Source organism: Bactrocera neohumeralis, chromosome 5, assembly GCF_024586455.1.
Source record: "Bactrocera neohumeralis isolate Rockhampton chromosome 5, APGP_CSIRO_Bneo_wtdbg2-racon-allhic-juicebox.fasta_v2, whole genome shotgun sequence".
Lineage (NCBI taxonomy): Eukaryota > Metazoa > Arthropoda > Insecta > Diptera > Tephritidae > Bactrocera > Bactrocera neohumeralis.
In genome coordinates this window covers 62,642,258-62,670,168 of record NC_065922.1, presented here as the reverse complement: position 1 = coordinate 62,670,168, position 27,911 = coordinate 62,642,258, and the positions used below count along the sequence as shown (strand labels likewise).

Here is a 27,911-nt window from a genome sequence, read left to right as displayed (position 1 = left end):
TCGGCGGTTAGTTTTCCTGATTTCTTTAAAAAAAGTTTCATATCACTCAGAATTTAGTCTTCTGAGCTATTCCAGTGGTGTGGTTGGGACATGTCCAGTTTTTCCACAAAAGCAGGCAACCATTTACTTGGTAATGCTTCGTCTTCGAACAACTTTTATTGAAATCGGCTAATCTTAAAATACCCCTACAGTCGACTGCTGTTTACTTTCGTGCTCATACGCGTAAATCCAAGTTCCATCACCTGTCACGACGTTATAGACGTGTTTCGAAGCACCGCTATTGTATATCGTTAACATTTCTCTCGAACAATCGACAAGAGCCTTTTTGTTTTGAACGATTAACAAAGTGTGTGGAATCCAACGTGAACAAACGTTTTTTTTACGGCCAAATGTTCAACCAATAATGAATATACGCTTGTCTGAACAATGCCCATATTTGCCTCAATCTCACGATGTGACCTACATGACTATCCCGCAATACCAGTTTGCACACAGCATCAATAGTTTTCGGAATAACAACTGATTTTGGACGACCTTCCCAAGTGAGTGGAGTGGAGTGATCGACGACGTTACTAAAAGAAATGCACCTGTGAAGGGTATATTAGCTTCGGTGCAGCCGAAGTTAACGTTTTTCGTTTCCAACGGGTTTCAATCGATTGCTTTTTACATACTTTGACTGGCAGCACACTGTGCTCCGAACTAAAACGTGACAATTTGGAGAAAATGTTAGTGGCGGCTTTCTAAGCAAAAGCTAAATATTACCAGATTTTATGAGCACTTCAGGGATTTTTTGAAGTAAAAAATATGATGAATACATATTACAATCATCTCCAATCACGCTGAAATGACTGACGTAGACTTGAACCTGATCACTCAAATCTGATGACAATCAAGAAGAAGCCGAAAATAATCACGTTTTTGCGGTGTAAGCGATAATAAGTAGTTTATATTGCAATTCATATCATAAATCAATAAGACATCAACAGATTTGATGAGCACTTTAGGAATTTTTTAAGACGATGAAAGTAATCAATACATCATCGCTAGCTTCTCCCAAGCTCTAGGCACGTGCTGGTGATTAATATTTTGATTGATTTCGAAGAATTGTTGCGCCGAATATACAATTAATTGCAATTAATTTTGTTTTTACTGCCGCGAATTATACAGTTATTTTGCTCGACTGCATTGCTCAGAGAGCATTATCAATTGCAACAAATTAAAGACTACATAGTGTACTAGATAATTGGACGGCAGGTTACTGTCCGCGTAAGTGCCTAGTTTGAGGCTTAATTACTAGAAAATAGTAAGTAAAATATTAATAATGTTATTAGCTTGGCTTAAATGCTGTTTATGTAACCAAGAAGTGATATCACAAGCTTTAATGGCACAATTGGTTGAAAGCGTCAAAGTCTAGAAAATGTAATGCGTTATAATTAAAAAATAATAATAAAGGGTAATCCATTTCGAGGTTTCTTACTTTGTTAAAGAAAAAAAAATTAATAGGAATTTCTTGAAGATTATTTCTTTCAAATGCGGCTCAGATGGTCCATCCGTTGAATCCAATTTTCTATGACTCGTTTGAGCATTTCGACTGGTAACTGGTGAATGGCACGCTTGATGTTTTGCTTCGAGACCTGAATCGAAGCAGGATTGTCCGCATAGACTTTATGCCCACAAGAAAAAGTTTAACGGTGTAATATCGCACGATCTTGGTGGCCAATCAACCGGCCCAAAACGTGAAAGCATCTGCTTGCTGAAGTGTTCTCTCAATAAATCCATTTATTGATACAATGTGTAGGAAGTGGTGCCGCCTTGTTGAAACCAAATGTCGCCGAGATCACGAGCTTCAATTACAGGCATCAAATAGTCGGTTATCATAACGCGATAATGGTCGCCATTGATGGTTACGTTCTCACCGGCATCATTTTTGAAGAAATATAGAGCGATGATTCCACTGGCCCACAAACCACACCAAACCATTGTTTTTTCTGAATGAAAGGCTGCTCTTGGTCCCAAATACGGCAATTTTTTTGTTTACATACCCATTGAGCCAGAAATAAGCCTCATTGCTGAACAAAATTTGGTCCGAAAAGGTTGGATATTCTTGGAACTTTTTAAGAGCCCATAGAGCGAAGCGATATCGCTTGAGAAGGTCGAAGCTGTGTTTTGTACGCTTCAATTTAAGATCACTACATAAAATGCGCCAAGTTGCTCCATACGTTAGTCCGAATTGCTGCGAACGGCGCCGAATCGACTCTCCACGGTCTTCGTGTACACTCTCAGCTACGGCTGCTATATTTTCATCACTGGGTGCTGGCGGTGGTCTATTCGGTGGAATATTATCCAATAATAAATGCTGGGTCGCAAGATGGGTGAAGTTGTTGTGCATAGCATGCTCAGTAGGCCGATTTTGTTGACCATAAGTTGAGCGAAGTTCACGAAACACATTCTTTACAGAACGAGAATTTTCGTAAAGTTGAACGATTTGTAAACATTGTTCAGGAGTAAGTCTTTCCATGATAAAACGCCTAACAAATGATTTGTTAATAACAGTCTATTGAAGAAAGAACTTCTACTTGGATCACCCGTTATTATTAAATCAAAAATAGCTGTATCTTAACTACATTGAAATATCGTTTATTTGTTGAAAAGTGATAAGGCATTTTATAAACCCTGCACAGAGTATATTACCATAAGTTTGTCTCGTTGTGTAAAGGCCAGTGGGCAACGTCGGAGACCCTATATAATATTTACAGTTACGGACAATAAGATAGAATCAAAGGTGTTGCTTTGAAACAATGGCATAATTTTTTTGAAATTTTTCATTTACGTAGTAACTCGTTTGCACAATAACATATGCAATCATACGCACTTTTAGAACAGAGGAAAGGATAATATTGTCGAGTTTTACAGTTAACTGTAATTTAAAAAGTGTAAATAGCGTGCCTCGTGCTTAGTGACAAAATAATAGAAACAATAGCGAAATGGTTTCATAAACGAAAAATATTGAATTTAAAACGCGTAAAAAGTAGTTATATTAACTTAATTAGAACTGTGGAATGAATAATTGTATCAGTTATAAATTTATTAAAAAAAAGGGTCGAGCACATTGTTCAGAGGAGGAAAGATTGTGCGTCCGAAATTTGCAAGGAATTGGTCACGCGTAAAGGCAAATTGCAAACATATGAAATATGTCGTAAATATTTGTGTTTGATGCCTTAAAATTTCCGAAAAAAGGTTGAAAAAATAGGCAGACTACAAAAAAATGACTGCGCAAGTCGTTCGAAAGCCGTTTAAGGCCTCTGCAGCCATTCAATAAGAATTTTGTTCAAAAAACAGTAAGAAGACGACTTTTGAAGAAAAATTGTTTTGGCACATGGTCCCGAAAGGTGCCAATGCTGAGAAAACGGCATAGATGCAACCATATTCAGTTGGTAAAACGACACATTAATTAGGGCGGAGCTGAAAATTAAAAAAAAAATGGTTTCGACATTTTATGGTCTGAATGCAAAATTAATATGATAGGAAATGATAGTGGCACGTAAGCCGACGTCCAAAAAAAAAAAGAAATGTGCGTCCGTTACATGACCAAGTCCTTCAAACCCTGTGGGGGCAATACTCGTATAATGGATTAGGATTGTTTCTCATATTGTAATGCGGGACCTATTTTTTGGATACAAGAAAACATAGACCGCCATATATACGTTAAAGTTTTAGATAAGGTCATACTTCCATATGCTAAATACAATTCGCCTTGCATTTTGGCAATTCCAACAAGAGAGCGACCCGAAACATACTTCGGGTCTTGTAAAAAATGGGTTTCAGAGCATGGTGCTAGCGTTATGGCTTACCCAGAGTAATCGGCAGATCTAAATCTCATCAAAAACTTTTTAAACTTTTTGTTAAAGAAAGTATTGCAGCCCTTAAATCGAAAAATAAGGCAGAATTCTGAAAGAAAGTACAAAGGTCTGGTATTCCGTTCCACAGAACACTTTCGATAGCCTAATTAGGTTTATGCCTAGAAGATGTGCATCGGTATTAGGCGATTAAGAATATTCTAAAATGGACTAACAATTTTTCTATTAGTTCCCTTAAAAAAATATTTTTTTTTAATGTAAAAGATTTTGATTCTATTTTTTTGTCCTTCAAATTTTTGAAATATATTATTTACCTTTGTTTTTGTAATATTTATTATGAATTGTTTTTATACTCTCGCAACAAAGTTGCTTTATATATACCAAAGTGATCAGGGTGACGAGTAGAGTTGAAATCCGGATGTCTGTCTGTCCGTCCGTCCGTGCAAGCTGTAACTTGAGTGAAAATTGAGATATCATGATGAAACTTAAGTTCGAAGATGGGTAAAATCGGCCCACTGCCACGCCCACAAAATAAAAAATCGAAAACCGAAAACCTATAAAGTGTCATAACTAAGCCATAAATAAAGATATTAAAGTGAAATTTGGCACAAAGGATCGCATTAGGGAGGGGCATATTTGGACGCAATTGTTTTGGAAAAGTGGGCGCGGCCCCGCCCCCTACTAAGTTTTTTGTACATATCTCGGAAACTACTATACCTATGTCAACCAAACTCTATAGAGTCGTTTCCTTTAGGCATTTCCATATACAGTTCAAAAATGGAAGAAATCGGATAATAACCACGCCCACCTCCCATACAAAGTTTATGTTGAAAATCACTAAAAGTGCGTTAACTGACTAACAAAAAACGTCAGAAACACTAAATTTTACGGAAGAAATGGCAGAAGAAAGCTGCACCCAGGCTTTTTTTTAAATTGAAAATGGGCGTGGCGTCGCCCACTTATGAACCAAAAACCATATCTCAGGAACTACTCTACCGATTTCAATGAAATTCGGTATATAATATTTTCTTAACACCCTGATGACGTGTACGAAATATGGGTGAAATCGGTTCACAACCACGCCTTCTTCCAATATAAAGCTATTTTGAATTCCATCTGATGCCTTCTCAGTATAATATATACATTAGGAAATGAGAATACTAATTAATTTACAGCAAAATAAAAAAAATATGTAAATGACGGATAATGAAATCTCGATTATCACTTTACCATGCGAGAGTATAAAATGTTCAGTGACACCCGAACTTAGCCCTTCCTTACTTGTTTTCCAATATTTTTACTGCTACCAATAGCACTTGATATGAAGTACATAATAAAAATATAACTTAGTTGAACTTAAATCAAATTCATAATTTTTTTTAGAACGGAAAATTAGTACCATGGATGATTATATTTTATTTTCCGTATCTGTACATATAGTACATATATAAATAAGCCTGATCATCGATTTGGTCATGTACGGCTGTCCGTCTCTCTGAATATACGTAAACCAGTCCCTCAGTTGAATTTGAGATATCGCTCTGCAATTTTGCATACGTCTTTTTCCTCCGAAGAAACTGCTGCATTTACTGGAACCGCCGATATCGGACCAATGTAGCATAAAGCGGCCATACAAACTGAGCCATCAAAATTATGTTCTTATATTGAAATTCGGCATAGATTATTTTTCAAGGCAACTATACAATCTCTGAGTGGTTGGAAGTTTTTACTATCATTTTCAGTTTTAGCAACCAAAAATTAGAAGACAATTAGTTTACGGTTATTAAATAACAAACAAAAAAAAAACGATTTCTAGTGCAATATGCCAGTGTTTAGTTCTATAAACTGTTTGATTCTTTAATAATAACTATGTAAAAAGCATAAAAAGCGCAAAAAACAACGGTATATCATTGTTTACCTGGAAATAAACAAAAAGTGCATTTTTGGCGCTGTAAGACACTCTTTTGTTATATAAATACTTTTAACCAATATAAATCAAATTATATGAACTGTATTGTCAGAGCAGTATGTCACTGCGTCTTCAATGTATGCATGCTAAACACTATTCTGTTTTTACTGTTATTATTATTATTATTTTTTTTTTTTTTGCTTTTGTTGGCATTCGCTTTACACATGTTGCATGTCAAATGCCGTGCTAACAATAACTCTTTGATATTTAAAGCGACTTTTTGAAGACAACTCACTCATTGTTAGCCACGCATGCGCACTAAATTTAAATAAAATCAATTTAGCACATAATCGGAAGCGTTCGCCAATACCAAGTTCGTGGCTTGAGTCTTTTGTTTTTCAACAACGCGATTTTTAATTTATTTTCATGATTTTTTGCTTTACATTGCTGATAGTCATTGACCCAGTTACTGCCTAAAGAAGCTACACTTGACAAATAGGAAATCAAATACATAAATGAAAACCAAATCGAGAATATAAAGCCGTTAAGTAATAAAAAGTTGGAAAATGTATACATATGTATGTATGTATATATATAATATGTATGTTCTTGCATCTTTTGTTGGTTTTCTTTGCTTCTGTGTAGTCAACAATTACTTGACAATTCTGTTAAGCCCCAAGCTGCCACACTGTTTACTCAATGTAAATTTACATAGCGCAATTAGTGTTGTCTACTAATTATTTTGAGCATATTTCTTTGACTTTCGAGCGACAAGTCACACATATGTACATTCTTCTTCTTCTTAATTGGCGTAGAAACCGCTTAAGCGATTATAGCCGAGTTAACAACAGCGGCTGGTTGTAGCTCTTCACTGGGGGTGTTTTTTACGTGGCGGGTCCCAAACCCAGCGCACAACCCTTGTAGGGAATGTTTCGCCTTCTCACTTTAGCTCGCCTTCGAACGGATGTTCTTAGGCTACCCAGAGGATACTTGGTCAAAGACCGGAAGTAGTGAGCTGCTTGAGCCATGTTTAAAAGAATCGTTTCTGGCTACTCCCAAGTGAATGGCGATCAGAGAACTTTCCTCACTTGCGTGAACTTCTACACATGACTCCATCCTCCCATATGTACATTAGAGTGATTAAAAAAAAATTTTTTTTTTTTCGTTTCGTACTCGGAAAAATAGGTTCCTAGACACCTCTAAGAAAGCCTCCCCAAAAACCTTATTCATAATGATTTTTTTCATTGAGTTATAAAATTCATAAGAAATAAAAATTTTCCCAAAAATAATCAAACTTCAACCGTTAATATCTTTTAAACGTTTGGGTTTACGAAAAAATCATTATAGACCTTTTTGGTAGACCATTCAATTTCCTACAAAATCTAAGGAACAAGATATTTTTTCAAGTAGTTGGAAGCGAGATATAAATTTTTCTAACTGGTAATAAGAAAATATAGAAAACTGTATGTAGGAGGACCTTCCCGTTACATTTAAAAACTCATGTTTGTAGAGGCTTTCTTAGAGGTGTCTAGGAACCTATTTTTCCGAGTACGAAACGAAAAAACATTTTTTTTTTGAATTACTCTAATGTACATACATATATATGTACATAAATAAATAATTACTAATAATTTACTAAGATTTACTAGCCGTGCAAAGGAAATATATTTGCAGCAGCACACAGTTGCAGTCACGTAGCCGCCGTCAGTTTTCGCGGTGATTTGTGTAGAATTGCTTTTGAAATTTATTTCTTTTATTTGCTTTCGACTTTTTGTTGATATTAAATTAAGTTTGCTCATCGCTGGTCTGAAACGTTTTACTTGTTCGCGCTTGGTTATTGTTTGTGTGCGCCGCTTTGAAAACAGTTATTAGCGGTGACCAATCGAATTCGTTTCAATAACTGTATTTGACTAGTTTAATGCTTTTCTATATTCTGCATGCGTTCATAATTGCACACATACATACATACATAAGCGGTTATTTCAAGGAATTTCGCGTTAGAAATATCTAGAAAGACAATTTCGAGTATTTTGCTTATGTTTTAATTTTTGCCTTTGCTGAAAGTTAAATATTTTGTGTAAAAACGCAAACAAATTAGTAAAATTATAAGAACGCCATCGTTGGCCATGGTTGGCAAAGTAAGTAAGTACTTCGGAGTGTTCGCGCACCAACTGGATACGGTAGAGGGCATTCCTAGCTAACGAACGAGCAGCTGGTGAGTTGTCTCCGAGCATCTGAAGAGTCAGGATAAACATTTCGTGTTTCTGTGAGTGGTCCAAGCCGAAAATGCAGCGTTCGTTAGAGCAGAGGTACGCGATTAAATTCTGAGTGTTGTCTTTTTGAAGGGCCGCGAAGATGTCGCTGATAAAGACCGGAAAAATGAGCAAATCCAAAGTGAAAACGATGCTAATTTTTACTGCCTGCCTTTGACATCAAAGGCATCATTCACCATGAATTTGTTCCTCCTGGACAAACCGTCAATACCAAGTTTTGCGTGGAAGTCCTCAAAAGACTCAAACGAAGGGTTGATCGGGTCCGGCAAGAGATGGCAGCCGATTGGAAGTTGCACCACGACAACGCCCCGGCTGCTTCCGCAACGCCCTACAGCCCAGATGTGCCCTCCCCGGACCTTTTTTGTTGTTTCCTTGCCTGAAAAAGCCGATGAAAGGGGATCCAAGTAGCATGCACCTCGGCTCTCAAGCCTATTTCGGAGAATGCCTTCCGTGACGCCTGCAATGCTTGAAAATCGCGCTGGGAGCGCTGCATCGACGCAGAAGAAGCCTATTTTGAAAGTTTTTAAAGAATTGTAACGATTGGTTGAATAAATTTTTTTAAATCGACACAGTCCTATTAGTTTGCGGACAAACCCTGTATGTAATATTAAAGTGATATCTGAGTATAAAACAAGAAAAAACGTTAATTTCTGTTGCAGCAAAGCTAGAAAATCCTTCACAAATATAGATAATTTCACAAAACAACTTGCTTTCGATCGTTCAGTTTGTATGGCAGCTATGTGACATAGTAGTCCGTTCAGACAAATTTCTTCGGATATTCCAGCGCTCGCTTGAGCAATAATCCATGCCAAGTTTGGTGAAGTTATCTCGTCAAATAAAAAAGTTTTCCTTACAAGGGCTGGATTTTAATCTATTTATGTATGGCATCTATATGATATGAAGGTCCGATCTGAACAAGATCTTAGCAGGTAATACCATGCCAAATTTCGTGAAGATATAAATCTTAAAACATGCTTTTAAAAATCGTTACAATAAATAATAAAACAAGAAAAGAACCGTAATTAGAATCTTAAAGTACGAAATAAAGATGCCAAATGTTATTTCAAATATCTTGTGAAGATACATATAAGTTGTCACTCAATTAAATTTGAAAAATTATTATAACATGTTTTATAAAAATCGTTACATGTTGAACCCTTCTATCCCTATAAATAATAAAACAAGTATAATATATGCAGACATTTGACATTTCAAAAATCCTTTTGAATTTCTGCCTTTTCTTTTGATGAATTTTTGTCTAATCTTCTCTCACATTGTGCTTTCCAGCTTTCATTGAACTCACTTGATCGCGTTGCATCAGCACATTTTAATTTAATATTTTAATTTATTCTTAATGAAATGGTAATCATTGTTAATCATTTAAGTTATTCATAATTAAATAATAATTAGGTAATTAGTTGAGTGCTTAGCTCTTTCTCTCATTTCGCTGCTCTTCTATCATTTATTGTCATTTAAATGCTAATCATTGTCAATTATTACACCTTTATATGGTTCAAATTCGCTTTTCTTCTTGACAGTGTTGCATGGATCTGAGTCGATTTAGCAATGTTCATCTGATCCAGACTGTCTTTATATAAGCGAATTAGTCCCTCAGTTTTTGAGATATTTCCCTGAAATGTTGCACACGTTCTTTTCTCCCCAAAAAGTTACTCATTTGTCTGAACCGCCGAAATCGGAGGACTATAGTATATAGCTGTTATATTAACTGAACGATCGGCATCAAATGCTTGTATGGAAAACTTTTTCATGAAACGAGATATCTTAACCAGATTTAGCTTGGGTTATTGTGCAAGGCAACGCTGCAATCTCCATGGAAGTGGTTCAGTTTGAATAACCATAGCATATAGGTTAGGGTGATTAAAAAAAAAATTTTTTTTTTTCGTTTGGTACTCGGAAAAATAGGTTCCTAGACAACTCTAATAAAGCTTCTCCAAGCATGAGTTCTTAATTGTAACGGGAAGGTCCTCCTACATACAGTTTTCTATTTTTTCTTATTATCAGATAGAAAAATTTATATCTCGCTTCCAACTACTTGAAAAAATATCTTGTTCCTTAGATTTTGTAGGAAATTGAATGCTTTACAAAAAAGGTTTACTATGATTTTTTCGTAAACCCAAACGTTTAAAAGATATTAACAGTTAAAGTTTGATTATTTTTGGGAAATTTTTTTATTTTTTATGCATTTTATAACTCAATGAAAAAAATAATTTTAATGATGAAACTAGGTTTTTGGAGAGGCTTTCTTAGGGGGGCCTAGGAACCTATTTTTCCGAGTACCAAATGAAAAAAAAATTTTTTTTTTTTTTGAATTACCCTAATATTTGTGTTATACAAACTTACCGATCAAAATTAAGTTTTGTAAGGAATCTTTTATATTTATGAAGGGTATTTAAGGACTTCGGTGCAACCGATGTTAATGTTTTTTTTTTGTTTTTAATTTTGTTAGATATTTCTGTGACAAATGTTGCTTTATTGTTTAAGGAAAAACAATTATTACAAAAATAGTTGATAAACTGTTGATCTTAAGAAGACTTTTTTCCAGTTTGAAATATTTAAGCTGTGATTATTTTAATCGAGATAGTATTTTGAAAAAACAAGGTTTAGGGGTTTTCAATAAGATATGATTTAAAAAACACTCATTAATTGTTAAGGAATCCAAATGTTTTTTTATTTAATGCGAAAAACAATCGATACAATTAAGTTCTGAGTATAATATTATTCAAATGACCTCCACGACTTCTTTTGCGGGAGCGAATTCGATGAACCCAATTTTCGATTTTTTTTTCACTAAATCAAGTCGTATGTCATGAGTAGCGCGTACAACATTTACTTTTAAAGCTTGAAGAGTGTCTGGTATATTGCTAAAGACCAATGACTGCAAATAATCACACAAGCAGCAGTCTAATGGTGTTAAAACACAATTTCTTAGAGGTCATTCACAATATCTTGAAATAATCGAAACTGCAAACTTTTCTCGCAATAATTCGGTTGCTATACGTGCTGTGTTGCACGTAGCAGCATATGTTGTCAAGATCAACCTCTTCCAATTGCTACCATAAAAAGTTGGTTATCATCGATCTATACCGCTCTCCATTGACTTGCCTGAACGGCAGCAATATTTTCAATACTTCGAGCTGTTCTTTGTTTTAATGGCACTTATCGTACGTTTTTACATTTGTCTCATTGTTGTTGGATTACTTAGAAAAGTAAGTTAACGCAATTGCAATTCTCAACGCTTTGTTTTAAGTTCGTTATAACTTATAACTCTATGAGACTATATGAAACCCCTAAGAGTTGAGCATTGTAGTAGCGTAAACGCATTTTCTATGTAATCCAACAATAAATTTTTTAAACAAGTGTAAAAATTAATGAATTTATGATTTTACGATGCGTTATGACAATTTGTGAGTCCCCTATATGTATGTAATGGAATTTTCAGCAATTCGACGAATTGCCAGTAGAGCTGGACTGACGACCATAAAACGGCAAAAGCGCACGAAATGTTGCAATTGGAGAATGATTATTTTGGTAATAAAATTAAATAATTTGTAAACGTTGTTCAAGCGTACTCGTATATCTTTGAAATTAGAAACATTACTAAATACAAATGGCTTAAGCAACATTCAGCAATCATATCACCTTCATTGGAAAATCTGGCATAAAGAATATATGATTCCAAAATTACTAAAACCGAGAGTAAACAAAGAATATTAAATTTATTTTTGTAAATAAGCGACGCCCATGTATTCTTATGAACCCAACGTAATTATATGAAAATAAAAGCAACGAAAACATCTGCTCAAAATTTCTATTTCTCTGTCGTATGACTAGTTCTATAACATGTATTTTATGCATATATTAAAACTTATATAAATCTGATATTTGTGGCGTAGCTTTGTCTAATATCGTACTAAACGTTCTAAAACATGAAGAATGAATTCTATTGTATTTAAGCTCACCTTGAACTTGTGCTCATTTATTAAGTCGAAATATTTTTGCGTAAGAATCAAGTTTTCTGTTTCGATTAGCCAAGCGAAAAATTTCCAATATCTTTTATACCCCACACACCCCTTAAGTATGTGTTTATAAATGGCTTGTTTGGCAACAATGAATTGCTTAAAATTCACGCGTCTCAAGTTCAAATTAGTTGTATTAAGAGGCTGATTTATAAAAGTGTATTAGCCAGCGTTGGTTTGTGTGTTGATGTCGCTTAAGAATTAGCAGTCAAAACGAAAGAAAACAAATTTAGTGGTAAAAGGCCATATTATTCGGCTGCAGAAGTCGCCATTCGTGACAGCGTGATACTCGTATCGACAAATTAGCATTTTCATAGCTCTCGGTTAGTTGTGGTCGTGTGTGTGTATGTTGTGCTAAGCGGTGTTAACTTCCGTTTCCGTATAGCTGAAATCACTTGGCAAGGTCAATTGTGTTTATTTCTTCTTTTTACTGTTTAGTTAAAAAAAGTGTCAAAAATGCGTTGTGGTATTTGGCTATGATTTTTGTTATTTTTAATTTTAATTTTTTTACAGTTGTGTACGGTTATTTTCATTGCATAATTTGTTTTTAATATATTTCATAAATAATTAAATTAGCTTTTTTTTAAATTATTTATTTAATTAAATTATTAAAACTAATTATTAAATTATTTATTTAATTAAATTAGTTTTTCTGTAAATATTGTAATTTAGTGAGCTTGGAGTGTTACTACCATTCTGTGGGTCGCGGTTCAAATCCCCGAGCGAAGAAAACGAAATAAAAATGACATTGCACACCAGACGTTTTCTTGGTCAAAACTGAACTTGCAGGGTTGGTTATTTTGTGTAAATATATTATTTTCAAAAATAAAATAAAAAATAAAAATTTTTAAATTTATTTAAAATAATTAATTTGGTGCCATTTATTTCTGTTATTTATAATTTAAGGTTAAAATAATTGTTTTTATTAGTATACCGTTACTTAATTATATACTTCTGTTTTTAGGGTTAAATTCGTAATATTTTGATAGATACATATATATATACATATATATGGTATATATGTACATATATGTATATGCATATACATATAAGGTATATATGTACATATATTGAAATATATAATATTCACAATTTTCAAACCTAAAAATTCAATGCTGTATACATATACATATCGACACTTTGTATCTGCTCGCCTTAACTACATATGTATAATATCATTTATACTCATTATTTGCCTAACTTGAATGAAAATAACAAAAAATAAAAACAAAATTAAAAAAAAAATAAAAAAAAAAATAAAAAAAAATTTAAAAAAAAATTTAAAAAAAAAAAAAAAAAAAAAAAAAAAAAAAAAAAAAAAAATTCTTTAAAAAGTCTGTTTATAATTTGGTTTGCCTTTTTTGTTTTAATATATAATATCATTTATATGTTGCTCGAGAGTATAATTGTTTTTCTTTATCTAACTATGAATTAAAATATGGAGTTATATATATATATGTATGTAAAGGAGCAGGATGACAAGACGAGCTGAAATTCGAGTGACTGTCTGTCCGTCTGTGCAAGATGTAACTTGAGTAAAAATTGAGATATCCTGATGAAAGTTGGTACACATGTTCCTTGTTGCCCCGTCCACAAAACGTCATTGAAGGAAAACATATAAAATGCCATAAGATATAGGTAATTTGATATAGAGGATCCCAGTAGCACGCAGTACCTGTGGACTAAAAAGTTTGTAAAAGTGGGCGGTGCCCCGCCCTCTAACGGTACTGTTAAAAGCTATAAAAAGTGCTATAAATCAATAAAGAAAGAAAATCTCAAAATCTGCTCGACCGATTTCAACCAAATTCGTTACATGTCATTATTTTACGATTCTTATATCATATCAAAGTCAAGTTCGAGTATGAAAATGGGCGAAATCGGACTACAGCCACATATTTATCAGTCACTTTCGTTAAAGTAAGCTACCTTACGACCAAAAATTGTCCAAATCCAAGCTCCTAGGTACCGAATATGCTGACCCCAGTATCTACATATAGTTGACTTTTGACCGAAAATCTCGGTCCATGCATGGAATATGCAATTGCAATTCAGAAAGAATCTTTCCGTCTTGATAATCTCTGTGTATCAAAAATGGATTGAGTCGGGTCTATACTTCCCCGATCCCCCAAATGCCCAATATAAAGATTTTCGAACTTGCGGGTGACTATGCTGCATACATCGTTCAACATGTGAGTTATCTCAATGAAAATGAGAGAGCGTATTTTACTCATAACAGTGTATTTTAGTGCCGAAAATTAATAAAATTGAGCAAAAACTTGATCTAGCCCGTCATATAACTAATATCAGAATTTTCGAACATCCAGGCGACTTTACTCCATATGATTGGTGATTGTATGTGGGTGAGGTGTGAAACCCAGGGAACATTGTTTTAGTATGCGGCATGTTAATAGTATGTAGTGTTGCCAAAAATGGGTAAAATCGGTTTGATACTACCCAACTCTCATATACTATATGTACTACATATGAAGGTTTTAGGTTTTCTAACAAACCTTATGCCGAATATGTCGGTCAGTGTATGAGTTATGTAGATATATTTATACACACATATATTTATGTGCTTAGATTCCCATCCTCTAGTTTCCGTTTTGCACCTTAAGCAAGAGTAAAATGATCCTTTGCACTCGAACTTAGCCCTTCCCTACTTGCTTTACCCAAACATTCGAGCTTACAGTTACCACTCATGCAGTGTACACACCATTTTGATTTTGATATTATAATTTATAGCATTGCCAAAAATTAATTTTATTAGCAAAATCTGCATACTGGTTAATTTGTTTATAACAAAGTCAAGTTCAAGTATATTGTTTTACTGTGCCTACATACATAGACACTCATCAATGACAGCAAGAAATATTGGCTTGCTAATCGCTGCTGTTATTTCAAATTTATAAATTTAAATTGAAATTTATTTGCTTCACGGCGTAGCCGAGAGTATTTCTGCGTGACTCTTCTACAAAAAGTTCTGAGAGGTGTCATATATTCGCCAAGAGCCAGATCTTAAGATTACAATGTTAAATTAATCAAAGGGTCCGAAAATCGCTAATATTCAACTAGTTTTTCATATAATGGGAAATGACAAAAAAATCTCGAAATTTTTTTAATAAAGAAAAATTCTTATAAAAATTAAAGTGAAATATCAGTTGAAATTATTAAATATTAAATTAATAATTAAATATTTTATGATTTTTTAGCTAAAGCTAGTTAAGTCTTTGAAAATATTTTTTGTTTATTTTTTTAAGAAAAATATTTCAATTTTACTTAAGACGTATATAAAAAAATGTTTGAAAAAAGTCACCGAGCAACTTTTAATTTCATAGTTAGTCGCTAATAAAATTATTTGTAAAGGCTAAAAATGTTGTAACATTTTCGGAATTGTGGAAAAGTTTGCATATAATAATAAATAATTAACGAAAAACCAATTTGCAGTTTTTTATAGTCTTCTTAAATACGCATTTGTTGTTTATATGCATAATAATGTAACTAATGCAAATATTTTAAGCTCACTGCGATTTCTATTGACAAAATGCGCGTGAATAGACTAATTGAACTCATGTGCCTGAAAATATGCAATGTTTTTACCATCAATGAGGTAATTTTGTAAGCTTATGTATGTGTGGCATAGTTATAGGGGTTTAGTTGTTTTTGTATGGCTGTGGTGGATAAGTGTATATTCAACACTCAAGCAGTAAATATCAGCTTCTTGGGGAAATTGAATATTTTTTAAATTTTTAACATACAAGTAGATCGATGTAGTTTTAATAATGGGTTGTCAAAAAAGTCTTGCGGTATTTTTATTGATTTTTTTTTTATTGAAATTGAAATGAATTTTTGATGACTCATGCCCAGCTCTTGACCGATGCTACGGCTGCTACTATGCCGGTCTCTTTCGACCAATTCAGCGATTTTATCGCGATTTTCGACAACAGGCCTTCCGGAGCGTGGCGCATCTTCGACCACCTCTACACCAGAACGAAAACGTTGAAACCATGGTTGTGCGGTGGAAATGGAAACTGTATCGGGTCCATAAACTGCACAAATTTTATTGGCGGCTTGAGATGCATTTTTGCCTTTATCGTAGTAGTACTGTAAAATATGCCGTATTTTCTCTTTATTTTGCTCCATGTTTGCGCTATAACTCACGAACGACTTAAAAGAAACGACAATCAATCAAACACGTGTTAGCGCGTGAAATGAGCTTTCCAAAAAGGTATAGTATGAGCCGATGCGACGAATAAAACTAGAACTAGGCGCTACGCAACTAGCGAAAATACCGCAAGACTTTTTTGACAACCTAATATTTGCAACAGGCATCAAATGAAGGTATTAACTTCACAGACATTATTTCAATGCAGAATTATTAAAATAAAAAATTAGTAATTCACATACTAATAATATATTTACATAGGTATTTAACTAACAAATTATAAAGTAATATATCTTTTTTCCAGAAATAGAGAGAAAAAGTTTTGTTTTACTTCAAAATAAGGGTTCTTAAGCAAAGGTAGTCAAATGAAAGTCTAAACTTTGGTTTGGTTTAAAAACAAATTTAGTAATAGTACTCTCACTCTCTCTTTGTTCTGAATTACTGCACGAAAACGTTGTGGCATGCCTCGAACCAAATTTTCTAATATTTTCATTGGAATACTATGCCATTGACGCTTCATCTCTAAGAAAAATTATTGCAAGTTTGTAAAGCTGCAAATGACTGAGCTGGCCAGTTCAACTTTTCGATTAAGCTTTCTTCAAAAAAAGCGAATAGCCAAGCGAGATGTGCGTTTGGAGTCGTTATCTTGTTGGAAGATAAACGACCGGAAGTTAATTTTTTCCGCACTTATTGTCAAATATTCGCTAAGAATATCAACATATAAAGCACCCGACATTCGTCCATCGATTTTAACAAAACTACCTACACCAAATTTTGAGAAACAGTCCCAGCCATGAGAGAACCTCCTCCATACTTCACTGATGGTTGTATGCATTGTGGTTTTAAACGATAAGAAAGTTGACACTACATTTGCTTAAGTTTTTTTGAACTTCTTAGCTCTAATTTGGATGCATCGAACCAAATTACTTTGTCCCAAAATGCGGTTGGCATATTTAGATATTGTTTCGCAAACTCTATTATTTTTTCTCCTTTTGCTATGGAAATTAGCACAATGGCAATACTAATTTCTGTAGTAAATAAAATCCCATTTCTCAAAACAAGGTGGGGAGTTTACATACGAATTTTTATTACCCATAGTTCCGTTTAACGAACTCACGACTCAAGTTTTAGTGTTCAGGACTTCTTACAGGTTAAATTCCGGTTATAATAATAGAAAAATCCAAATCGCATCAGAATGGGAACGAGCAGATGTTTCCCTTTTTTTGCATTCGAGCGGTGGGGCTATGGGCGACTTCCATAACGTTGATCAGCAATCAGCACTTGTGGGTTTGCGAAAGCCGTCTGGCCCAGAGTGGAATATAAAAGGTCCATGGGATTACCAGCTCTTTGCTAGGTCCATATGGCCGTAAAGAGCGGATACTTTCTTATTGGCAGCCACGCGGAAAGGCTGCAGATTTTAGAGAACGTAACTTTTCAAAGTTGCAGGGAGGATGATGAGGTGGAAATATCGAGACATTTTCATCTCCATTGTACTGATTTCACCAGTTGCTTCAACTTATCTGGGTTGCTATACTTTCTATGAACCCGACGAATAGAAAGACATCGATTAATGCTTTTTTTACATTATATTATCACAAATCCCGCCATCGCGATTTTAATAAATTATAACCACCCAATTTAACCTTAATTTGCGATATTGAAGCATTTTTAAAAATTTTGGATAAAAAACAAGTTCGTTTGTAACTGAAGTTTTAGGGTTTGCATAAAAGACCATGAAGAGCTTTTTAACCAGACAAAGAGATTTACGTTAAAAGCGGTGGTCTGATAAACAGCATGACCTGGCGACCTCGCTTCAGATCATCTGCCCATAATTATCTCGATCGAGAAGCCTCTTGATTTTGCTTCTGTGAACAACCGCACATTCATTAACTTCAGCAAAGCTAATTGGGTCGGCTTCACAGAATTTGCTGAGAGCACCTTCAACGCTCTACCTATTCCTACGGACGTATGCGTTGGCGAGCGTCAATTCCGCAAGGTGTTCGCAGCAGCTACCGCTCGCTTCATCCCGGCTGGAAGAATAACGGAAATCCGCCCCAATTTCCCAGCCGAAGCAGCCGTTTTAGCTGACGAGCGCGACACCTTACGCCATGCCGATCCCGGGGATCCCCGAATAAGGGATCTCAATTTGGAGATTCGGCGTATGGTAAACCATCATAAGCGGACGAAATGCATAGAGCACCTGAAGTCCTGTAACCTCTCCACCGGTGTGAGTAAGCTTTGGGCTACTGTCAAAGCTTTGTCGAACCCGAAGAGACATGACGACCGAGTTGAAGTTCAATTTAATGGTCATGCCTCTTCGGACCCGAAGAAGTGCGAGCTATTTTAGCCGGCACATGCACCCTTCGACAAAGCTAAACGATGTGTTAACCGACGGCTGCACAAAATGCCAAACGATGGCGCGCCACATACTTTTACCGATGAGGAGGTTCAGGGTGTCATCAACAAGGCGAAATCCTCCAAATCCATTGGCCCTGATGGAATCAACATGCTAATGCTAAAGCATCTAGGCTCGACAGGAGTAAAATATCTCACCAAGGTCCTCAACCTGTCGCTGACCGCCCTTCAAATACAAGATGTGTGGAAAGTCGGAAGAGTGGTCCCACTACTGAAACCTGGGAAACCCGCCAACAAAGGGGAATCTTATCGACCGATAATTCTCCTCTCCCGTAAAGACACTTGAGGCCTTGTTACTCCCGACCTTTCACCACCTGAGCCTAGCCAGCCACCAGCATGGATTCGAAAAGTGCACAGCACCACCACTGCACTTAGCGTCATAAACAGTCAGATAGTTCGTGGCCTCAACCAGAAACCACCCTGCGAAAGAACGTTCCTCGTAGCGTTGGACCTGTCAAAACCTTTTGACATGGTCAACCACACAACGCTACCACAGCACATTGAAAAAACTATCTGAACGGTCGTCAGTCATCCGTACTATTTCGAGGTGAAACATCTAAACTGAGAAGAATTAAACAACCACCAGAGGGGGTTTCCATAACCTCGTACGCTGATGACTGCACGATATTGGCGTCGGGCAATGGAATCGATGGCATGTGTTCGAAGGTAAACAGCTACCTCTCCGACCTTTCTCGTTTCCTCACTGCACGGAACCTCACACTTTCCCCCACCAAATCCCCAGCGACCATATTTACGAGTTAGACGAAGGAATACAAACTTCAGCTTAATATTCGGTGGCGTCAAGAATCCGACTGTCAATAATCCTAAGATTTTAGATCTAAACAGTCTATGCTCCTTCTCTCCCCATACGACCGCGATTATCGCCAAGGTACAGAACCGCAATAAAATCCTCAAATCGAGCCGGCAGCACATGGGGAAAAGACAAAGAAACGTTGTTGGCAACATACAAGGCAATCGGCCGGCCCCTACGACACACCCATATGGTCGCCTGGATGCATGGCATGTAGATGAGGAAACAGACCTGTCAGAACACTGCACGCCGGACCACGATGGGATGCCTTTTGATATCTCCCATAGAACACCTCCACAGTGAGACGCATGATATGCACCCAGTTTGCATGCCCTACGAACCCTACTCATCTAACACCTTCCTCCCTCTGGTCCGACCCCGTCGAAACAGCACGTTTCTTGGACCTACCGTTAGATGACGTCGACGACAACACAAGTGACCCTTACCATGCTAACGGGGATTAGATATTCCGTTAAAACAACAACAACAACATTTACGTTAAAATAGTATTAATATTACATGGGATAAATAATGAAATATCATATTGGTGCAATCATTTTACTAGTCTTGAGACAGCAGTTATAGCTCCGATTGCAGCTGTCAACCATAAAAAAATTATCCACATTCCCAAAAGAAATTACAGTAGCTTTTATTATCGAGATAAACTGTAAAAATATTGAAGCATTAACAATTCTTCTTATTTTATTTTTGGCATTTAAGTGTATTTATTGCTAATAATTACTTGCATCAAAATAATTACATCCAAAGATCTGAACCCAATTGGAGATAAATGGTTTTAATGAATGTGCGCTACTTTTTTCAACTGCAATTCAACAAGCGTTGTCGTAGTGTAAAGTTTTGTGCAAAAAATATTAAAAATAAAATTAATTAATGTAAGTATGCAGGCTTTGACACAAATTTCATTAAAGCAATAACTTGAAAAACGGCAAATAAAAGCTTGCGCATGCGTATGTTATATAAAGCGAAACCCATGTGATGCGCTCCGCCAGTTTCCAAGCTAAATTGCCACGGGATAAAACGAAAATATCTAAAAAGTATTTGGATATAAGCGTAGGAAAATCATTTACGGATACAATTTTCACGCTTTGGCGCATTTAAACTGAATCATTTAAAGCCCTTGCACTGCGAGAAGAAGTTAGAAGTCTGAATGTGAGTGGGAAGATACGATTGATAACTTAATTAATAACGCTGCGACAGGTGCCGAAAATGTGCTATTTATAAATAAATAGCAAATACGAATTACTTTGCATATCAAGCGTCTGAGTAACACCAGCTCCGCAATGTCGCTGCCGCTGTTGGCAGCTCAGTGCGCCGCACAGAGCATTGGTCCCTTCAATACTATGGTCAGCGCGTTAATACAAGCGCTGCTCGCGGCCCAATGCGCTATCTCGCCGCCCGAGTTGTGGCCACCCGACTACGCTAATGTGTTGCTGGGCCGCACGGAGCCAGATGAGTATGATTTTGTGGTGGTTGGCGCAGGTTCGGCGGGTTCCGTAATAGCTAGTCGGTTGAGCGAGAATCCAGCGTGGAAAGTGTTGGTGTTGGAGGCCGGCGGCGACCCGCCGCAGGAATCTGAGGTGCGCATATAGAAAAATTAGAATAGAATAGCTCTCTTATTGACCACATTTTCATAGGTGCCCGGCATTTTTTTTTCATTAAAGCGTACAAATGCGACTTGGAATTATTTAACGGAGTATAGCGACAAGGCCTGCTGGGGTTTGGTTGATCGGCGCTGTTATTGGCCGCGCGGTAAAATGATTGGTGGTTCTGGTGGTGTTAATGGTATGCTTTATGTGCGTGGGCATCGCGGTGATTACGACAGCTGGGCTCGGGCCGGTAATACAGGTTGGGGTTGGAACGATGTGCTGCCGTATTTTGAACGTTCCGTGCAACCAGTGGGCAATAATACGCATCCACGGGGTTATGTAACACTCAATGCATTTCCAGTTAACGATCCGGATATAGAACAAATGATCTATGCAGGCACCGCAGAACTGGGCATACCACGTGTACACTTATTCACCGACGGCAGTGAGACCGGGTATTCCAACTTACCGGGTACGATAATGAATGGGCGTCGCATGAGTCCTGGCAAGGGACATCTGGCGAGTGTTGCTAAGCGCCCAAACTTGCGAGTGATTAAAAATGCACACGTGACCAAACTGAATTTCGACAAGAGTGGTAAAAATGTGCGCTCTGTTAGCTTCACTGTGCGAAATGAGAGAAAAATGAGCGTGAATGTTGGTAAGGAGCTGGTTTTGTCGGCGGGTGCAATTGAATCGCCAAAACTTTTAATGCTGTCTGGCGTTGGACCGGCAGCGCACTTGAAGACAATGCAGATACCACTCGTGCATGATTTGCCAATCGGTGATAATCTGTACGATCACGCACAGGTTGTGACTTTCTTAAAACTGAACGAAGGTGTAGCATATAAACTTACGCCTCAAGATAGCTTCGATAGCATTTATAATTACCTCATACATCGTAGCGGGCCACTAACATCACACGGTGCAGGTTCGCTCACCGGCTTCATCAATACGCTTAAGAACAGCCCTTATCCCGACGTAGAATTTCATCATTTCATTGTGCGTCGTGGTGATTTCGCTGCCCTAGAAATATTTCTCCACGGTCTTAGCATTAACGATTACTTTAAGGCACAAATACGCAGCGCTATTGAGGTTTCCGATATTTTGGGCATGTTTAATATACTCTCAACACCAAAATCCAGCGGAAATTTACGGCTGCGCAGCGCGGATTATAAGGATTCTCCAATATTAACACACAACTACTTCAATGATGCGGAAGATGTGGCCACGTTACTGCGCGCCATACGCTTCCAAGAGCAACTATTGAAGACCGCAGCCTATAGAGCAATGAATGCTAGCCTAGTACTGCCCACAATCGCTGAGTGCGACGCTTTTGGATTGCAGAGCGATGCCTATTGGCGTTGTTACATAAAATATTTCTCTGCCACCACCTATCATCTGTCGGGCACGGTGAAAATGGCGCCCGCAACCGATGGCACCAGCTGTGTGGATCCACGTTTAAGTCTACGCGGTGTGAACAATTTGCGTGTGGTCGATGCTAGCATAATGCCCAAAGTGCCCAGCGCAAATACAAATGCGGCTACGATTATGATTGCCGAAAAGGCAGCTGATTTCATACGGCAAGACTGGCGAGATGCGTGGCAGCCCGTCTACTAATCCCACATTATTATTTAAGCGACAGGCAAGCTGTGATCATACCATGCAAACGTTGCGAAAAAGGGAATAACGACCGTAGATAAATAACTTATATAATCTTTAATACCAGGACTATTAAATGACGAAATGAAAGTTAAGTTCTGGAAAAAGATACTTTGATTCATTTAAGTGAAACGTAGTTAAACATTACTTAGTCTAAAATACATATACTAGAAGAAAAGGGGTTTGAAAATTTTAGAAAAAGGCTGTAGATAGTTAGATAGTTTGGGAGGATATGCACCGCGACCATCGGTCTATTGTGCCCACTGATTCTTTCACATTGTTTCGTTCAGTCCTAAAGCTTAGAAAATTTAGGAGGTATGAAGTGTTGATGACAGACAGTCACTCGGAACTCAACTCGTTTCTTCATCCTGTTCATTTATCTTTATATATATAAATCTTCTGACCGTGTGTTTGTAATTGAACTGCTCCTAAACGGCTGGACCGATTTCGATGAAATTTTTTGTGTGTGTTCAAGGAGATTCGAGAATGGTTTAGACTCACAATTTGGTCCACTGGAAAATGTTTTTTAAATTAATTTTTCATTTGTAATTAATTGCTAATTTTGGAATGTTTGACCGATAGATTGCGCTACCATCGCAGTATCCAATATTCAAACCTTAAATTGGCGTAAACGTGCAATAAACAAAACGATGCCAAAGTAAAAGGCGACATCTGTAGACCAGTTTTCATAACGTGGACAGAGTTGTTCGTTCTTAAGTAATAAATTGGGTGTTTCAATACATCTATGGGTAGCTATAACATTTTTTTCATACCTGCTAACTATTTGAGGGGGTATCTTGACAGGCAATTTAAAATTGCAAAAGATCTGGCATAAAAAAATAGCGGCATAACTGAAGTGTTGATAAAAAGTTCTATTAAAATTTGAGATATACAGAAATCTTTTCGAAGCATTGCAAGACTGATGCCATAACCTTGCCAGCCGATTTTTTTGTTTTTCCACCGTTTCTTAATATGCAGTGCACCAGGCTGACAATCGATTGGACTCGATTGATTTCACTGATGCACAGCCCAAATTCAATAGTATTTTTACCCCAAAAACCAATTCTTTCTTAACGCACGAAATGCTTTTTGATTCATTTTTGTTGCTTCACCAAAAATGCGATTATTTCTTAACTAATACTTATAATCTAACTAATAGAAATCATATAGATGGTATTAGTAGTACTACCTATGTATCAGCCACAGTAAAACGTGGGCGGGTCCTCTAGTACTACTATAAGCAAAAAGTGGTAAGACTTTGTTCAGAATTTTATAATTCTTAATTTATTCTTCAACATCTATGGGCACAACAAAATCAAAGTAATGCCCTTGGCCGCAATAAACATGTGCTAAAGGTTTTTTCCAATCCTAGGAACAGTTGTTAAAGTCGATTTCCGAAATAGCTTTCAATACGCTTAGAAATCCACATTTAACGGCTTCTATGGACTCAAAATAGTTTCGCTGGAGGGGTCGTTTGAGCTTGGTGAATAGCAGAAGTCACACGGAGCTAAATCAAGTGAATACGATGGTTGCGATATTGGTTGAAAATTTGCGGAAAACCCACCATTATCGTGGTGCAAAAACCGAGAGTTGTGGGATCATAACTCCGGCCACCTTTTACGAAGAGCTTCGCTCAAATGACGCATAATACTCAAATATTATTTCTTGTTGACGTTAACGCCACACTGTAACTAACCAAAAACTTGGATATTTAAATTTTCGCATAAATTTCGAGGTTATGCGGTAAAGGAGTTAATTTTGATTATCTACAGCTTTGCCATAGGACACGTGGTTGTGCCAGAAATCAATCTAAATCTATACTGTGCCCAAAAATAAGGTGACATTGTATTTATTTTGAAAATTCTTTATTTATTCTTCCAAATCAATTTCATCCCCTTCAAAGTAATCCCCTCCCGATGCAATGCACTTATGCCAACGGATTTTCCAATCTTCGAAACACTGGTTGTAGTCACTTTCCGGAATGGCCTTCAGTTCCGTCTTCGCTGCGGCTTGAATCTCCTCTATCGTATAAAAACGGTGTCCCCGGAGCGGTCTTTTGAGCTTGGTGAACAGCCAGAAGTCGCACGGCGTCAGATCAGGTGAATACGGTGGTTGCGGAATGATATGGGTTGAGTTTTTGGCGAAATGATCACGAATTACGAGGGCAGTATGGGATGGTGCATTATCGTGGTGTAAAAACCAAGAATTGTCTTTCCACAATTCCGGCTTTTTTAGGCGTATAGCGTTACGCAAACGACGCATAACGTTCAAATATATTTAATAATAATAATATTCTTTGTTGACTGTTTGACCGGTTGGAAGGAATTCATAATGCACAACACCACGATAATCGAAGAAAACAGTCAACATGACCTTGATTTTTGAACGACTTTGGCGCGATTTTTTTGGTCTCGGCTCTCTTTTAGCACGATATTCGCTCGATTGATCGGTTGTTTCGGGGTCGTAAGCATAGATCCAAGTCTCATCGCCAGTTATAATGCGTTTCATGACACCCTGGTAGTCGAAAAGCATCGTTTCACACACTTCAACGCGACGCCTTTTTTCCAAAAAATTCAATGTTTTCGGTACCAGTCGAGATTTGACGCGCTTGAGGCCCAAAACATCCTTCAAAATGGTATTTGCTGAGCCTTTTGATTTGCCAGCTTCATCAGTAAGGTCACTAATTGTTAATCGACGGTTTTTTAACACCAAATCTTTGATTTGTTGAACGTGAGCTTCGTCGGTTGAGGTTGATGGTCGCCCTGGACGCTCTTCGTCTTCGACATCACCAAAGGCTTTCTGCACCATCCTCAACGTATCCGCAGCAGAAAATTGATTCCATAAACAAAATTTAATGCAAATTCTTTGCTCAACAAATTTCGACATCGCAAAAAACGAAAAACTCACTTTTAGCAGCACACAAAACGACACGTATCTCAAACACTAATGAATATTTTGACATGAAATTTGACATAAATGTGACTGACAGTACTACCAACCTAAAAAAAAATAATTCTCCAAATCCTTCGACGCGCGCAGTTTAAATTCAAATGTCACCTTATTTTTTGGGCACAGTATATACATATGTATATCAGCTAAGCTTATATCAAAGGTGTTGTGAACAAAAAAATTAACAGAAAAAGACCAGTGAAGCTTTTGAAAATGGCCAAAAGTGAAAGAAATTCATAGCAGGTTAAGACCCATTGAAAACGAAAAATAAAATGAAAAATTATTTACCGGCGAGTTGAGGTCTGGAAGAAGAAGGATGGAGGCGTGGCTAAAAACGCTGTATATATGTATATGTATATGTATCTATATATACATATATACATATTATTTGTATATATCGCATATGATGTTTGTGTTGCTGCTTCATATGTTTTGTAAGATTAGCTGGTATTTTTTGTAAGTAAGGTAAAAGGTATTGCTATACGGTGGTCGTTTCGTTTTTATTTCATTACATAACCTTTTTTCATTTAGTTTCAAGTTTACATTTTTGTTGTAATTATAGTAAAACCAAATAAATTTTGATTCGTTTGTTATTTTTCTTCAATTTTTTTTGTCTTAATTTTTATTTATTTTTTCTATGTTCTTAATTTTTATTTATTTTTATTATATTAATATTTGTATTTTTTTTTATGTATAAAAATAAAAAATTTTCCCAAAAATAAACAAACTTTAACTGTTAATATCTTTTAAACGTTTGGGTTTACGAAAAAATCATAATAGACCTTTTTTGTAGAGCATTCAATTTTCTACAAAATCTAAGGAACAAGATATTTTTTCAAGTAGTTGGAAGCGAGATATACATTTTTCTATCTGATAATAAGAAAAAATAGAAAACTGTTTGTAAGAGGATTGCTTCCCGTTACAATTAAAACCTTTTTTCATTTAGTTTCAGAGTTTACATTTTTGTTGTGATTATAGTAAAACCAAATAAATTTTGATTCATTTGTAATTTTCTTCAATTTTTTTTGTCTGCATTTTTATTTATTTTTTCTATATTCTTAAAAAAATTATTATTAATATTTGTATTTATTTTATTTTATATATATACATATATCTATATTTTTTTATTTTTATATTATATTCATTATTATTTTGTTTTTATTTTTATTTCACATTTTATATTTCATGTATTATATTATTTTTAAATAAATATCTGCTTAAATACTCCATTAAGTGGCATTTCGTTGTGTACATTCATGTAAACCACATGCCCCTAAACACTTGTAGCAATGAACCGGCTTTTTGACACACTTCCACTTATGAGTGCCACATTGACAATTAAAACAACAACAACTGTCATTGTAATGCATTGCGTGTCAATAACTTTGAGCAGTTTAGTGCTTCTTGTGTTTTCCCAGCGCTTTTTTGTGCTGCGCTCTTTCCCTCACTTTATTCCTCTCACTCTTTCCCTACCTGCCTCCATTCACTTTACCAAAATTCATCTCATTTTCGCTTTACACCAGTTTCTCTGCCTTACGTCTTCTACATCTTCCTTTTTTGTTTATAATTATGTTGGCTTATTGCCAAATTCCCGTTCGACCAATGCATTCCATTTCACTTTGCGAGCCAAGCCAAAATTGCCCTTTATTTAAATGGTTTATTTTAACGACTAACGGTTCATTTGGCTAAAATTTCGTAAATGTTTTTGTGATAACCGTTAACGTAATGTATTGAGCAATGCATTCCACTATTTTTAGGAGACAAAAGTTATGTTGAGCGACCTGTGAGCGCTGCTTTGTAGTTGGTGACAGCTGTCAAGCGTTCCAAAACGTGCCTCTGCCCCCCGCAACGCTAAGTAGCGCACAGTTATGTCATCAACAATCGACAGTGAAATGATTTTTATTTGTGCTTTTATTAGTATTCGTGCGTATGCGAGTATGCGTGTGTGTATGTGCGTATGCTTCACATATCTTTCTTCGCTGTTGTTTTGGTCAGTCTGTCAAGGTCGTTTTGGCCGTTCATTGGCGTGATGCGTATTTATTGTCATGTGTGTGGAGGTGTGTTCATTTGCGCATGTGTCACTGAATATGTAAATGTGTGTGTGACGCGTTTCGCGTGTCGCAAACACATTTCCATGTCCGTAAAGCTGGTGGTGTTCGATTACACTTGTAACTAGCCCATAAAGGCAAATGAAATGCAAATAAAATGAGAAATATAATTAAAATAAAA

The 27,911-nt window shown here is 36.3% G+C and overlaps 3 protein-coding genes across 6 annotated transcripts in view; 2 read left to right on the top strand and 1 right to left on the bottom strand.

Annotated features, from left to right (window-relative positions):
- Nucleotides 1-27,911, top strand: part of LOC126759436 (flotillin-2) — a 418,004-nt gene that overhangs the window by 83,231 nt on the left and 306,862 nt on the right. The gene's annotated exons all lie outside the window — the stretch shown is intronic.
- LOC126759413 (glucose dehydrogenase [FAD, quinone]) overlaps nt 1-27,911 on the bottom strand; it is a 40,267-nt gene that overhangs the window by 5,819 nt on the left and 6,537 nt on the right. The gene's annotated exons all lie outside the window — the stretch shown is intronic.
- On the top strand, nt 20,769-22,691 carry LOC126759421 (glucose dehydrogenase [FAD, quinone]-like). Its single transcript, XM_050474210.1, has 2 exons — nt 20,769-21,065; nt 21,123-22,691. The coding sequence occupies exons 1-2, from the start codon at nt 20,769-20,771 to the stop codon at nt 22,689-22,691; spliced, it is 1,866 nt and encodes a 621-aa protein (XP_050330167.1).

Bases quoted from the DNA above. Each gene is read 5' to 3' on its own strand.
- LOC126759421 (XM_050474210.1), top strand. From the start codon at position 20,769: ATGTCGCTGCCGCTGTTGGCAGCTCAGTGCGCCGCACAGAGCATTGGT. The intron at 21,066-21,122 runs GTGCGCATATAG...ACATTTTCATAG, and splicing joins ACCCGCCGCAGGAATCTGAG to GTGCCCGGCATTTTTTTTTC.